Source organism: Dipodomys ordii, unplaced genomic scaffold, assembly GCF_000151885.1.
Source record: "Dipodomys ordii isolate 6190 unplaced genomic scaffold, Dord_2.0 Scaffold8, whole genome shotgun sequence".
Taxonomy (NCBI): Eukaryota; Metazoa; Chordata; class Mammalia; order Rodentia; family Heteromyidae; genus Dipodomys; species Dipodomys ordii.
The window spans coordinates 24,458,241-24,473,464 of NW_012267224.1; the positions used below are offsets into that span (position 1 = coordinate 24,458,241).

The window sequence follows — 15,224 nt, forward strand, 5'->3', positions numbered from 1 at the left end:
AAGAAAAAGTAGGGAAAAGAAGAATAGATAGGGCAAGAAATAGGAAGATGGTGCCGCGGGAAAGAATCTCCCATACAAACCTAATTTGTGGAGAACATTATTTTCTACTTCACTACAATAGTACTTTTGTTTTAATTCTGTGATTACATTGTGTGATCTCTTAATGGATTGTATGGATTGTCTATTATATTCCACTGGTCTTTGGCACTGTTTGAGGTGTGAAATAAGTTATTGGGTACAAGTCTAAGTTCAAACTCCGTTGTCATTCTTCATGGGCAAGTGTGGAAAACCTCTCTATAAAGCAGAATAGTAAATATTTTAGGTTTTATAAACTATACTGTCTGTGCTGCAGATACTCAAGTCTTGTAATATGCAAATGGCAAGCACATGAGATGGCTGTGTCCCAGAAAAACTTTATTTATTTACAAAAATAAGCAGTGGGGTAGAAATGATCTGGGGGTTTGCTGAACTATGTCTAAGAAAATTGTGTGCACTATTATTAGCTGTTTGTATTACGTAAATTTTAGAATTAGACTAGGAATTTCCATAAATGGTCAAATTTTGAATCAGATCACATTATATCTACAGATTATTTTAGGAGAAAAAAAAATTACATCTTTACTGAGTCTTGGTCCTGTTCTTATTTGGTAGTCTTTTGGGGGAGGGATGGGGAAAGGCAGGAAGTACTGGGGTTCCACTTGATAAGCAAACTACTACTTGAGCCACACCTGCAGCCCTTTTAATTTTCATTATTTTCACCAGAGGACTATAATCCTGGACTACAAAACGGACTCTTCTGTTTTGCTTCCTGAATAGTCTGGTTGTTTCATTGGTTAAAATGGGTGTGTGGGGAGGTGTTCTCAACTTTTTGCCGAGGCTAGCCTCAAAATGTGGTCTGATGTCAGCTTTGTTTTTGAATAGCTAGGATTATAAGTGTGGTTGTTTGGCATTTACCATCATTTCTTACTCTTAATTTACATATCTGTGATAATCATTTTCTTATACATTTTGGGGGGTGGGCAATACAGGAATTTGAACTCAGTCTTGGGCTTGCCAGGCAGTTACTCTGCCCTGGCCCTCATTTTTTTTTTTAAATATGCTCCTTTTTTGATTATATTTGACTACATTTCATGACATTTTTCTACTTGAAATTCTATGCTGATCATTAAAAAGTTTCATATTTTGAACTATTTTGCATTTCAGATGTTTATATTCATATTTCTAGTTAGTACTTATATCTTATATTCCTATCTGTAATATTTAGAAGAATCAGATTTTAAACTTCATTTTTCATACTTAGTGAACACTCATCTATTTTAAAACAAAAATGCCTATGGTAGACAGTTTGTCTGAAAAGGAGAATCATATTTTCTTTGTATTTTTGTACTTGCCACTTGAAAATATACCAGATTCATGCTAGGAGGCTAGTTTTCACTGGAATAAAAGAAGCATTTCTTAGCAAGTAGCATCTGTAACTTAGCTATGCACTTTGCTTGCCTACACACATTCACACATTATGGGGGAAGATAGGAGTACTATCAGCATGGAGACATTCTAGACCACGATTCTGTACTGCATTTGGCAAATACTGTATCTATTTCCCTGCTTGCAACGTTGACAGCGGCTATCAGTCTCCACACACAAGCTTTTTATAAAGCTTTGGTCTTCCAGGATCTCTTCTTAGGCTCTTATAAGGCCAATTTCTCAAAACCAGAGATGGATTTACTGAACAGGGAAGAGAGTTTCCAGACCCTATCCCCAGCACAAGCCTGAGACCAGTGCTAAGAGGGCCTTTTCTGCCCAGGTTATTCTATGGCCAGGGAAATACTTATAGCATCGAAAGTAAACTACCCTTTTCACACTGTAAAAGATGACTAACCTGTTCAGCTGCTTCTCTTTTGGCATTGTAGGTATCCAGGTGTTCTTGAAGCTCTAAAACACTGAACTTGAGTGTTTCTAGCAAATCACATGACATCAGCTGTCAAACCAGACACAAGTTGATCCACATTACACTATGATCACAGCCATGAGAATGACAATTTCTGGGTCATAGAATAGCTGTCAGTTGGTTGTCCCTTACCACACTGTCCCATTTTGGCACAGACACTCGATCTACACCCCCAAGGCACCATCCCTGAAGATTTTTAAGCCCCAGTTCTCTGTGTACACAGCTATATAATCTACAAATGTGCTTAGCCAAAAGACAGAGACGATCAAGGCACTCTATCATGGGGAGGCCTATTCATCTCCTATCCATTTTTATTCAAGAATCAGGAAAGGAGATGTCTGTACAGCATGACTTTCCTGCTTGATCACGGGAAATCTGTGGAGCCAGGGTGAGGGCAGGGATGGTCAGAAGCAGAGTTCTGGGGCTCACCATCTAGTAATCTGGAACAGCATGTTGCCAGATATGTATTATCAAGTTGAAAATATAAACCTTGACACTTTAACTTTTGGAATTCTGCTTAAAGAAAACTTAACTGAAGGCTGCCATTCCAACTTTGTCTTCCTAACAAGGCTGCAGGTGAACACTTACCGTTTCAGCATCCACAAAGACCGTCGGACACTCGGAACACATCATCATCACGTCCAAGGAACTTTTAAATTTGGTACCAATGCGCTGCAGACTCTCACCCAGAAACCCGACTGCCTCATTAGTTATCTCTCCAAACTTCCTCTGAATTGTCTGTGGGGGAAAGCGTGTGATGCTTAATATCATAAAAAGGCTTTTCACTGTTAAATACAGGATAATTCACAAATGGAATACTTTTTTAACTTTTTGTAATAATATGCGGAATTCTATAACTGACCTATAAATACATGTTTTACATATTTCTTTAGGAAATATGTTAATTTCTAAAAATGATGAAAACAATAGTACTGGGGAAAAAAAGTCACAGGCTATTCACTTCCCCGAGACAGAGGGACTTGTATGCTGCTCATCTCTGGAAGCCAAGCCCTTGCATGTGGAGAATTTGCTCTTCTAAAGTCAAATTCTACCTGAAAGAAACTTACAAGTATACTTCATGATCATGGTATAAGCTGCCATCTGTGTTAAGTCATTACAAGGAATTAAGGGTTGTATCTTCCCAGAATCCAAGAGTATTTATTCACATAAGCTACTAGGCAGTGATCGACTCATAGTACTTGTGAGACTAGGATAGCCATTGTATAGTTACTGCAGATAGTTAATGCGTACCTACATATGTATGTATAGTGCTGTTAGATGGCACTGGGGTATAGAGAGGGAATGAATGATGGAGGGGAGGATGGAGGGGTGGAAGAAAGGAAGGAAGGAAGAAAGGAAGGAAGGAAATCTTAAGGCACAGATTTAAGCATTGAGAAACACAACCACTGTAAAGAAAAGAATGCAAACAGAAAACCAAGCAGTAATGCAGTCAGCACAGTATTAAGTAAATATTCCTTAAGTGAGCACTAAAGATCATCCTGGAGGGCACACTGGAGGCTGCAGTGGTTGGGAAACTTCAGTGAGCACATGTATATAGCTGGGTCTTCCATGGTGGGCAGTACACATAGGTAAGGTGGAAAGGTGGTAGGTAATTGAGCTTACATGGTGGCATTTCTTTGTGCTGTAAGTTCCTAGTTACAGAATGCTGAATTAGTACCCACACTCCATAGAGAACACTTAATGAAGAGCACTGAGCAAGTGCAGAGCATTCAGTAAGTACTCAATACACGAGAGCTCTTATTGCTTTAGCCTGAAAGGAACCATAGCAGCTTCATGCTCCGTCCACACAGTGATGGAAGTGACAATTCATTTAACTCCTACTTATCAGAACTATGCCTTTGGTTTCTGGGTTTGTGCAATGGTAGCACTGCAGAAAAAACTCATCAGGTGTTGCATTGAGGTTTTATTCCAATTGTCTTATTAATTACATAATATTCCAGTATTATGAGAACATTCTGTCAATTTCAATACTACTACTAGCTTAGAAAGTAATATTCATTAAGATTATCCATCTAAATAGTAGGAAAAAAAACCCTGTAACTTTATCAGGTAATTCTATTTTGCGGGGACAAAACAGAATAGGGGACAGGCCTGTGCTTGCCGAGACACATTTCTCTGTGTGTGTGTGTGTCTCTCTCTCTCTCTCTCTCTCTCTCCCTCCCTCCCTCTCCCTCTCTCTTGGGGTTTGACCTAGGACCTGGGCGCTGTACCTATTTTGCGCAAGGTGAGTGGCGTACCTCTGGAGCCACAGCTCCACTTCTGGCTTTTTGGTGGTTAATTGGAGTTAAGAGTTTCATGGACTTTCCTGCCTGGGCTGGCTTTGAATTGTGACCCTCAGACCTCAGCTTCCTGAGTAGCTAGGATTACAGGCATTAGTTACCGGTGCCCAGTTATACTGACTAATTTTGAGACAGCTGCCCAGGCATGGATTGTTAGCCACCTATTACGTTTCCCATTGTAGCTGAGATGACAGGTGCAAGCCACCCTCTATCCCCTTCCCCCCAGCTTTTTCCACTGAGACGAATCTCATGGCTTTTTCCCTGGGCTGGTATGGAGTCCAGATCTTCTTAAATTTGGCCTTCTACAAAGCTATGGTGACAGGCACACACTGCTGTGCTTATCTGTAAGTTGAGAAGGGGTCTCGCAAACTTTGGCTGGGGTTAACAACAAACCTTGATCCCTTGCTATTGTCCTCACAAGTAGTGAGGTTCCAGGCATGAGCGACTCTGTCAGGTAATTCTGATGTGAATTCTGAAACCTTAAACTTCACTGACCTGAAACAGCCTTGAAAACACATGAAAAGTGAACACTGCGCAGGACCCATCGGTGTCTGACAGCATCTGATTGACGTGGCAGCGCCAGGCTTCCTCTTCATCATCACAGGCCACGGGCTGAAAAGCCGCAATGATGGCAGAAAGAAAGGGCGAGGGCAGAGGTGATGTCTGCACTTCTGGAAAGCCGTCCTGCTCATCCTCGTCTTGACTGCTAATAAATAGCATAGCAATTGTCAAACTGTCTTACAAGAACAGGCCAGGCCAAGCCACACACACACACACACACACACACACACACACACACGCACGCACGCACGCACGCACGCACACACGCACACTAAACTTTATAAGGAAGCATGAAGAAGCAAATGTAACAAGCAAAATTAACATCTTTAGAAATAGAACTCTTCATTTCAAGTAGATGAAAAGAACCAACGACTTATAATATGCTGCTGTTCTTTAATGACACAGATTATACTGCTTCCATTTTAAGTGGCCAACTTTAGACACTTTTTTTTTAAAGGTATGGTCTTTGAACACAGGGCCCTCAACTTGCTAGGCAGGTACGGTACTACTTGAACTACATCTATCACCTTCTTTATTTTGCTTTAGTTTGTTTTTCGGAAAACCTAGAGTCTTGAGCCTCCCATCAATGATAATAATACTGAAGAATTTTGATTGTGTACTTCTACATCAAGGAGTCTATTTAATTCAAACTTCACAACTTTAAGAAGGTTGTAATGTAATTGTATTTCTATCTTGATTTTGCAAATGAGGAAACAAAATGTGTAGTGGAGTTAAACAATGTACGTGAGTTACTGGGTAGGAAATATCTGAGTCAGAATTTGAACCAAAGACTGTAGATGCAAGGCCAAAACTATTTGTCACAGCACACAGTGAGAGCTCCGTTATACTTTATTTAAGTACTCATTGAGTCTTAGCAGTAAGGTAGATAAAATGATACCTAAGACTCTTCATTTCCGCTGAGTTTATGATCACTGCAGTCAGGCACTACGTGAAAAATAAAACAGTGAGGAAGCTTGGGTTGATACCCTGATTTGAAGTCCTGAAGATGAAGAAATGTGCTAGGGTCTTAAAATTGCATGATGCCCATTATAAGACAGCTTCATACGGCTTTATAAAAATCATACACCACACACTGGTGCATGAGCTGGGGGCTCATGCCTGTAATCCTAGCTTCTCAGGAGGCTGAGATCTGAGGATTGTGGTTTAAAGCCAGTCCAGGCAGGAAAAGTCCATGAGACTCTGACCTCCAATTAACCACCAGAAATCTGGTAGTGGCTCAAGTGGTAGAGTAATAGCCTTGAGCAAAAAGGTACAGGGGCGGTACCAGGCCCTGTGTTCAAGCCCCAGGACAGCACACACACAAAAATGATTTTATAAATAACACATTTTTAGTTTTACAAACAAAATTGTCAAAGTCATTAAAGTAATACCTATAAGTCATTTTAATTTTTAAAATGAAGAGAGTATACTTATAGACAAACAGATTTGGGTACTTTAGGATGGAGTGGTGTGGAAAACACAACTTCACATGTGCTGGAGATGGTATTTTACCTAGACAGTCCAGAGAAATCTGCTTCCTCTTCTTCGCATCTTTCATCAAGCTCTTTCAAAGCCAAGGTAACATCCTCTTCGCAGACTGACTCTGGGTAGCTTTCAGAAGCCAATGGTTCTGGCATATCAGTTTCTTCTAAGTCAAGAATTCCTTGACACACAAGAGAGTCCTCCTGCTGTTCTTGTGTAAGATATGACCCTTCATCTTCAAAGGCTGTAACATGATCCTCCTTTAATACTGAACTTGCATCCTGTGAAATGATCCATTTTTAGTGAACTTCAACAACATTACAGAAAGTATTTTAGCAATACTTTAGGAATTATTGCTACCCACCCACATTTCTTCAATCAAGGAATCTTTGTTCACTTTTGGAGCTTCTGGATTCTTTGATTATATAAGATCATTTTGTAAAGAGTGTTTTTGTTTTTGATATTTTTCCCCCAGTGTTCAGTATGGAATTCAGGGGCTTACACCCTACCCCATGTTTTATCTCTCAGCTCTAAATACACTGAAATTACACTTTATCTCTTACTGCCATATAGAAACAATAGAAATTATCCCTCTTTCTTTTCAGTTATATATAGGATTAAGGTGTTTACTCGGAAATAGACCTTTGGAAAACTTGTTTTTCTATATATTCTAATTCCACATAAAGAAAACTTTCACGACTATCAATTTTCTCTTAATCGTACTCCCATTTTTAAATTATACTACAGTATATATTATAATATTATACTACTATACAACAGTGATTCTCTTCTTAGCAAGGAGATGAATCAGAATACTGAACCCACTGGTCTTGGGCTGCCTACAAATGAGCAGCAGGTACTGACCAGTCAGAAGGACAGTGAACCTCAACAATCATGGCAGCCAATCAATGAGCTTAATGCTGGAAATGTAAGGACAGTTACAGGCAACAAGACTAAAGCACCATCCTTTTAGAGCTGGAGATTAAAAGAGATTAGGAAATTGAACTGTACTTCTAAAATCCTTAAGTAAATAATAATAAAATATTGGCTATAAAATATAATGCTTAGGTTTCCTGTTTCCTATCCATTGTTACCATCAACGAAATAATGTCACTATGTGACTGGCATGGGCTAGAAGTGTGATAGATACTGGTTCAGTGAATAGATTACTACAATCACAAAAGAAAAATGCAGGTATGAAAACAGAAAATACCTGCTGAAGGTTTGTTTTAGAAGAGTGGAGGCTGGGGCTTGGAAGGTGGCTCAGTGGTAGAGCACTTGCCTCACATGCATGAGGCCCTGGGTTTGATTCCTCAGCACCACATAAGCAGAAAAAGCCGAAGTGGCGCTGTGGCTCAAGTGGTAGAGCGCTAGCCTTGAGCTGAAGAGCTGAGCGACAGCACCCATGCCCTGAGTTCAGGCCCCATGACCGACCAAAAAAAAAAAAAAAAAGAATGGATAGAAGAGTGGATGGTGGTAAGAGAGTGACAGATGGGGTGAGTCTGATTGGTACACATTATAAGCAAGTATGGCAATGTCACACTACAACACCTCCTGCACAATTAATGCATGCTAACAGAAGATGCTCTCAAGGCGTACAGCATAAAGGCACCAACTCCATGTTGAGATGTGCACAGACACTAGCTTAACCAGTTTGAACTTACGTACTAGTGGTCTCAGTTTTAGGAACAATGATCAAATTCTTCTAGTACTTACACCTAAGAGACTTTGGCTTTACAATAGTTTTTAATATTTTTTTATGGTTAAAAATGAGTTTTCTTTCAAAAGCATAAAAATTTCAGTGAAAACTGGAGACCCTAACCCTAAGTTAGCCTGGACCTTGACCGGATCTGGAGGGATACTCTGGTACAAATTATTTCCTAACCATAATTAGCTTCCAAACTAATAATGGTGTTAGGCCAACTGAAAATAATATATAATAAATAGTATATATAACATTAAATATAGTAAGGTGAATATGATCAATATACAAATGACTACCGGTACTCAATGGAGGAAAGACCACCTGTTTTTGGAGTCTCTTCAGAGGAAACAGCATATAGAGCACCAGGCAAAGATGGGAGAGGTGGCATATCAGTGAAAGAGAGCTAAGGTGCAGGAATATGGGGTGTAACTATGACCTGTATTAAGAGAACAGGGGTCTAGATAGAGCTGAACAGGGAAAGCAGCAAACCCTGTCTTCACAGAGCATCATTTAAAAATAGTACAGCACAACCATTTCCTAACCATCCTAATAGTTTACATTTAATATAAACTGTGGTTTTCCTCTGAATCTCTTTTTAAAGATTCAGCCACTGAATGGACAAGCACTAGTAATTTGGGAAGATACCTATGTGATGATGTCAGACACCATCTAGGATTCTTACTGGGATGTTTTTCTTCCTACATCACTTTCAACACACTAAGTTACTGGCAGCCAAAACATTGTATCTTAACGGAACACTGTATTACAACCTAAACAGCATATCTCACTTTTCATTAATTTACACCTATAGTAGGCTATAATTTGTTACGGAATTGCAATTTCAAAATAATGTTTTATCAACAATTATTATCACATTATATACACTGAAAATTTCTAATACCATCTAAATTTCATGACAAAAGTACTTTTTCGCTAGAGGAATGCATTCCATTGTTTACATGAAGATTTTGAGAATAAAATTTCATTGAACTTCATGTAATACAAAGGGACACACACATGCATTGTTATATCAAGATTCATTTCCTATAATGAATAATTGTGATCTATGAACTATATTCCTAGCTATTAAAAACCTTTGTGAAGACTTCTCTTAATATATATAAGTAAAGAATTGAATGCTTTCCAGAGATCAAAGTATAGTTTTTATGCAGAGATCAAAGTATAATTTGTATGTATTACAAAGAAGTAAGGAATAAACAGCTAAAGTTTCTATCATGATATGAAATACACTAGCTTATCCTGCCTCCATCTTTTGATGGTAATGGGGTTTGAACTCAGGGCTTTGTGCTTGCTAGTCAGACACTCTACTGTTGAGCCTTGCCTCCCTGATAAGAGCTTGCTCCCTGATAGGGTATGTATATGGACAGTCATCTTCTTAGTTTTAGCTTACTGTTGTAGTTGGGATGGTAGGTGTGTGCCACCATGCCCAGCCTTTTCCACTGTGATAGAATCTCAGACTGCTCTGTCTGTCTGGCCTTAAACTGCAATCTCATAAATATGTAACTTAAGAAGGTGCTTTAAATTTTGCTTTTGTTTCAGTATATTAGTGCTTCCCATACTCTCAGCTCTCCTACTCTTCTTCTTCTTCTTCCATCCTTCTCCCCCCCCTCCTCCTTCCCCTCCCCCTCCTCCTTCTCTTGGTACTGGGGATTGAACCCAGGATGTTGCACTTGCTAAGCAAGCGCTTTGTCACTGAGCTACATCCCAGCCCCCGACTTTTCTTTATAAGAGAACAATTTTGAGTCACTTGAAATTAGGCCCATGGGGAAAAATATAGTAGGCCAATATAGCTAATAGATGCTATTCTTTTGGCAGTGATTTTAATGTCAGAATTGTTTTCTAAATGACAAAGCATATTTTTTAAATAGTCTTTTCATTCTTATCCTGATCTAGTGTCATAAGAAGTATATAATGATCATTATAAAAGAAACAAAAGTAAAATGGTTTTCATCTAGTAGAAAAAATGCCCCCAGGAACATTATAGTGCTGGGAACTAAGTCCATTGAATTTTGTTGGATGAAAACATGTCCGATCTGAAAGAATGTAACATTTCCAAAATATCAATTCCTTCAGGAGTAACTGAAATTTGTAATCAAAGAGAAGGTATTTTCCCCGTTGTTAACCAAAATTAAAATAAGACACTATATCAACTTTGTTTCTAGTCTTTCCATTGTTTTTCCTCTTTCTTTCTTTCTTTCTTTCTTTCTTTCTTTCTTTCTTTCTTTCTTTCTTTCTTTCTTTCTTTCTTTCTTTCTTTCTTTCTTTCTTTCTTTCTTTTTTGTGCCAGTCCTGGGGCTTGAACTCAGTCCAGCCACTGTTCCCGAGCTTTTTTGCCCAGGGCTAGCAATCTATCAGAGCCACCGCTCTACTTCTGGCTTTTTGGTGGTTTATTACAGAAAAGTATCTCACACTGACTTTCCTCCCCAGGGTGGCTTCAAACTGCAATCCTCAGATCTCTGCCCCTTCAGTAACTAGCATAATAAGTGTGAATCTTCAGGGCCTGACTGAACCCTTCTTCTTTTAAAATTAATCATCTCAAACAGTAAAGCTCACTAGCTCAGCTATTTCTTGAAAGGATGAAAAAACTGCATGAGTTCCATTTTGAGAAGCTATCATCCGTCTTTAGGATCCCTCGTGTCTTAGATCCTATTTGCCTCTCCTATTGTTTCTAACCTTCTACTTGTTTTATTCTTCAGAAAAACTGAACTTCCTGAAGCCGCCCGAATGTATCATGCAATTTCCCACTGCCATGCCTTTTCCTATGCCATCTCTCTCTGCATGGAAGATCCCAATACTTGTCCTTTCTCACCAGCCCTTCTAGGGCACAGCATGCCACAGTCCTCTAAATTTTCACAAAGCCTTCAACTTACTTACTACCAAGTTTCTCATAATGAGATGTAATTAGGAAAAAAAAATGCCTCTTGTTCTTTCTTGATCTTGACAGTAAACTATGGTCAAGTTCTATTCCCTCACTCGAAGTCTGACATCTAATGCAACCATAGTATTTGTTTAATTATCTAAGCCTTAGCCATGTTATTGTAAGTATTTTAAAGTCTGCTGATAAGGAAGCCAGAATGCCTTTATTTCAAGATATATCTGCACTCCTAAAGACGGTTCGAACATGCAAAATGAATTCTCAGACTGATAAGAACATGCATGAGACTTCACCTTGATAAAATAAGACAATCTAATAACTGGGTTAGATTTACAATAGCTACATTGCAATTTCTAATACTTACCAAGACAAAAAAAAGCACATTTCATAGAACCATTGCAATTACATTAAAAAATCTATAATAATCTGTAATCAAAACACTAAGAAAACTAATACTTACTTATTTTTGGTCAGTCATTAGCTTGGAATCTGGCTTACTTCTCACAGGCCTTTCCAAAAAACATAATACTAATGGTTCGAAAGTCTTTTGAAAAGGTTACTGAACCAACTGCTAACACAGCTGGCCTGAGGTTCTCACCCCCTCACAGCCCCAATCACATGAACCCCACACAAAGCAAGAAGGGGAAGAGAAATAAAAGAAATGTAGCACCCAGGCGACGCCTGCTGTCACCAGAGAAGCGCCTGCGTAGTAACCGTCACTCTGCAACGCAAAATGCTCATATTGACACACTCAAGATTATTTTTAACCTGTAGGTTATTTCCTCAACTTGTCAACTTAAAGAAAAAAAAAATCAGATTTCTCTATTTTGTCTGAAACAACCCAACAGGTTAGAAATACTAGAAACAAATCAAATACTTAGCACATTAGCTGAAAACTCTTGGAAAGCAAGCAAGGGATGTGGCAGAGTGCTTCAAGTAACCTAGATTGGCCATGCACCAGCCCCACGTCTCCCCACCTCAGGCAGCTGGCTGCTAGCATTATCTAGACAGGCCTCCAAACTGGGGGTCTCAGCTCTGATTTGCAGCACTTCTTCTGTTGTGTTGCTGTTGGTGGAATCTTGAGATTGAAGAAGCAAGTCAGGATGCTCTGGCGTCAGTTCATCAACAGCAGAGTCGTTGTTTAGCTGGAAGGAGACATGGTGGGATGAGAGGTTTGTTGTTTATGAGCTAGTGACAGTCACAAGAGTCACATGGAACCTCCCACAGCATGAAATATTCTAGGAACTTCTGGAATTTCCTAGTTACCCTTCCTTCCATCCAGTCTATATGGGATGGAATGGGTGCTGTAACCTGCATTCATTCATGCAGGTTCAGATTAATAACTTGGTTAAATAAACGAAGTAGAAGAACTCTGTGTAACTTATGTTAGCTTTACGTAGCAGTTCACACTTTTGTGGGTGTTTCAGTCAGTTTCAAAATGTATGAAGGCAGGAGCTCTCTGTGTCAGGGAGAATTCACAAGGGTGAATCTTCAGGAAGTATCCTGGGTGGGCTGTTTGCTTATGCAAGGAAAAAATCAACACCAGTTTCAAAAAGATTTAAAAAAAATTTACAAAACCAAAATAAAATTGTCATAGTGGAAAAAAACTACTGTTGGGTTTGTTTTCTTTGAAAACTAGTAGTTTTTAATTTAAAAAGAAAGTACATTTTCCTTTTAAGCAGGGCTATAGTTTAATCCAGGTCAATATACAATATGAGGCAAAAATTCATTTTTTCCTCTGAGGAAGAAGCAAACTTAAGTTTTCTCTTTATCTTAAACCTATATGAAAAGAGTTGGACTTTTAACATAGACAGACAATTCAGCTTGCTACTCTCATGAGTATGGATCATTATGAAGCACCTACTATGGGCCAGAAGCTTCATTCCTCATAAATTCCACTAGGTGGATACTCCCAGGGGTCCCGTTTTATTTAAAAGAGAGGTTAGGCAACGCCACCACAGTTTGAATCATGCCAGCCTTGGTCTATGGCCACAGAGGCACAGAGGCAAAGCCACAGTGCGAGCTATGGCTGGCTTCTAGGAACTGACTGGTTCTCATTCTGTCCCTCGCTGTGGCCATGAACTCAACCATTCCTTTGGCATGAAAACATCTCCTTGAGGACAAGCCTAGGAACCATGGATAAGAGCATGGCCACTTGAGGCAGAACTGGTTCAAATTCTCCTACCCTGCTGAATGACCACCACCCTGCTTAGGAACTAATACACGCAACATCTGGGACAGAGCCTGGCACACTCACGCAGCACTGCTTCCAGCAGCAGGTTGTCTATCGCTTACAAGCAGGGAGGTTGCATTTCAAAGACATATTGGGGCAACAAGATGTCAAAACAGAGAAGACAGGAAGAGGCCCACCACAAACGTGCCATTTCACCTAAAGCCAGCTCAGCGCAGCATGGCTATTCAGCACCTGACCTGCAGAGTGCGGTGTGGTGAGCTCGTGGGTCTGCACTGGGGGGGATAGGCTCACTTTAGCATGAATAAGGCCATCATTGATGCGCTAACACACCCCAGTCGGGCTGTTTCCTTAATGTGCCCTTCAAGTTCCAACCCTGCTACAGCTGCAAATAGTTTTTTTTTTTTTTTTCCGCCCATACTGGGGTTTGAACTCAAGGTCTGGGCACTGTCTCTGAGCTTTTTTGCTCAAAGCTAGTACTCTACCACTTAAATAACAGATCCACTTCTGGCTTTTGGGAAGTTAATTGGAAATAAGAGTCTTAGAGAGATCAGGCTGGCTTCGAACTGCAGACCTCAGAGCCCACTCCTGATTAGCTAGGATTCTATGTGTGAGCCACAGACACCTGACTCACTGTCCCTCTCCCCCCCCCCCCCCAGCAGTACTATGGTCTGAGCTCAGGGCCTTGTGCTTGCTAGGTACTCTGTCACTTGAGTCATGCCTCCAGCCCTTGAGGCTATCTTTCACTCTCACATTTCTCAATGAAAGATGACATGATGACTCTTCTCATTTCTTCTTTAAATCTGTCATCTAGCCCCTGGGATGCGAGCCAGAATTTCCACCTATTTCATGCAATCTTGAAAGAGACCAAAGCTCTGCTTGGTCTTTGCATACCAGACTAATTAGGAAAGAAAAGCAGAGATGGACTAAGGGGTAGTCTTACCATACTGAAACCAAAAATATGTGCAGTTCAAGATGAGGTCCCTAAAAATTGCTCAGAGCAGCTTACCATGATGAGAAAGGAAGCTGTATTTTGCCCATAACGAAATGAAAGACAGAGCCCAGGCCCTGGTAATGACCAGGTTGGAAGGGAGGAGGGCGGGTGCATACCATTTGTGTGCGGGAGAGGATCTGGCTGGCTGTGAGGGCTGCGTCCTCCTCAGAAGACTCATCGGTGTCCTCCTGGTTTGTCAGCGTCAGGCTGGGGGTGCTGCTGGAGCACTGGTACTCCTGGAGGGACGGTGTATCCCCTTTGTCGATGCTGTCCAGTGAGCGCCGCCTGACTCCCCAGTTGAAATTGTCCATGCTTTCACCCTGGGAAAGCAAGACAGGACTTCTAAGACCTCAAAGGTATCTTCATAAATGTTATAACTAACACACCAGGAGAACATATACTGAGATGAAAAAAAATACTGAATACATCATCAAAAGCAGAGTTTCAATCAGCCCTTCAATTTCTTTAAATGTTTAAATCATCATTAAGTGTTTACATTTAGAGATAATTACTTGGTTGATAGCCTGTTTTTTGCTAAGTAATTTTCTTAACATTCTCTTTGTATTACTGTGGGAATCTACGATGTCTACACTCTAGGTCATTTCTACTCTAACAATGAGCACGAATGAAAGCACAGGAGGACAAACACACCACAGATGACAATGACAACAATCACAACACCAGGCTGCAACTTACCTGCAGTTCCTGGTTAGCAAAAAGGAAAACACACAGAATTAGAAAGAACGAAGACAAACACTCAAATATACACTACATTGTCTTGGGAAAACTGATTTCTAAAACTCAAAAAGACTGATTCAAGCTCTGGAGTAAGCTTTGAACATGTGACTCAAGCTACTTTTTAATGCAAAATATATTGTGAAATAGTCAGAGACAGACACTTAAAACAACATTTCTATGATACACTTTGGCAACACAAACTTATCCTTAAAATTTACATGGATTTAATACTTGGTACAATGCAGAAAACTGACTTAAAATACTCACATTCAGTTGACAACATATAAGGTCACAATTATTTTAATCTGTATAACTGTCCTGGTTAAATGCAATGGTCATTTTTTTATTATTAAAATCAAGATTACAGCTATCAAAATAGAAACTTCTGCAATTTCAAAAGGTAAGAAGA

At 39.8% G+C, this 15,224-nt stretch overlaps 1 protein-coding gene across 1 annotated transcript in view; it reads right to left on the minus strand.

Annotated features, from left to right (window-relative positions):
- Fryl (FRY-like) overlaps window positions 1-15,224 on the minus strand; it is a 224,823-nt gene that overhangs the window by 9,811 nt on the left and 199,788 nt on the right. Inside the window, exons 52-57 of the mRNA XM_013008917.1 lie at window positions 14,194-14,397; window positions 11,870-12,037; window positions 6,322-6,572; window positions 4,744-4,951; window positions 2,537-2,686; window positions 1,880-1,978 (exon numbers count right to left, since the gene is read on the minus strand). Of these exons, the coding sequence (XP_012864371.1) occupies window positions 1,880-1,978; window positions 2,537-2,686; window positions 4,744-4,951; window positions 6,322-6,572; window positions 11,870-12,037; window positions 14,194-14,397 (1,080 nt within the window). The remainder of the gene's footprint in view (window positions 1-1,879; window positions 1,979-2,536; window positions 2,687-4,743; window positions 4,952-6,321; window positions 6,573-11,869; window positions 12,038-14,193; window positions 14,398-15,224) is intronic.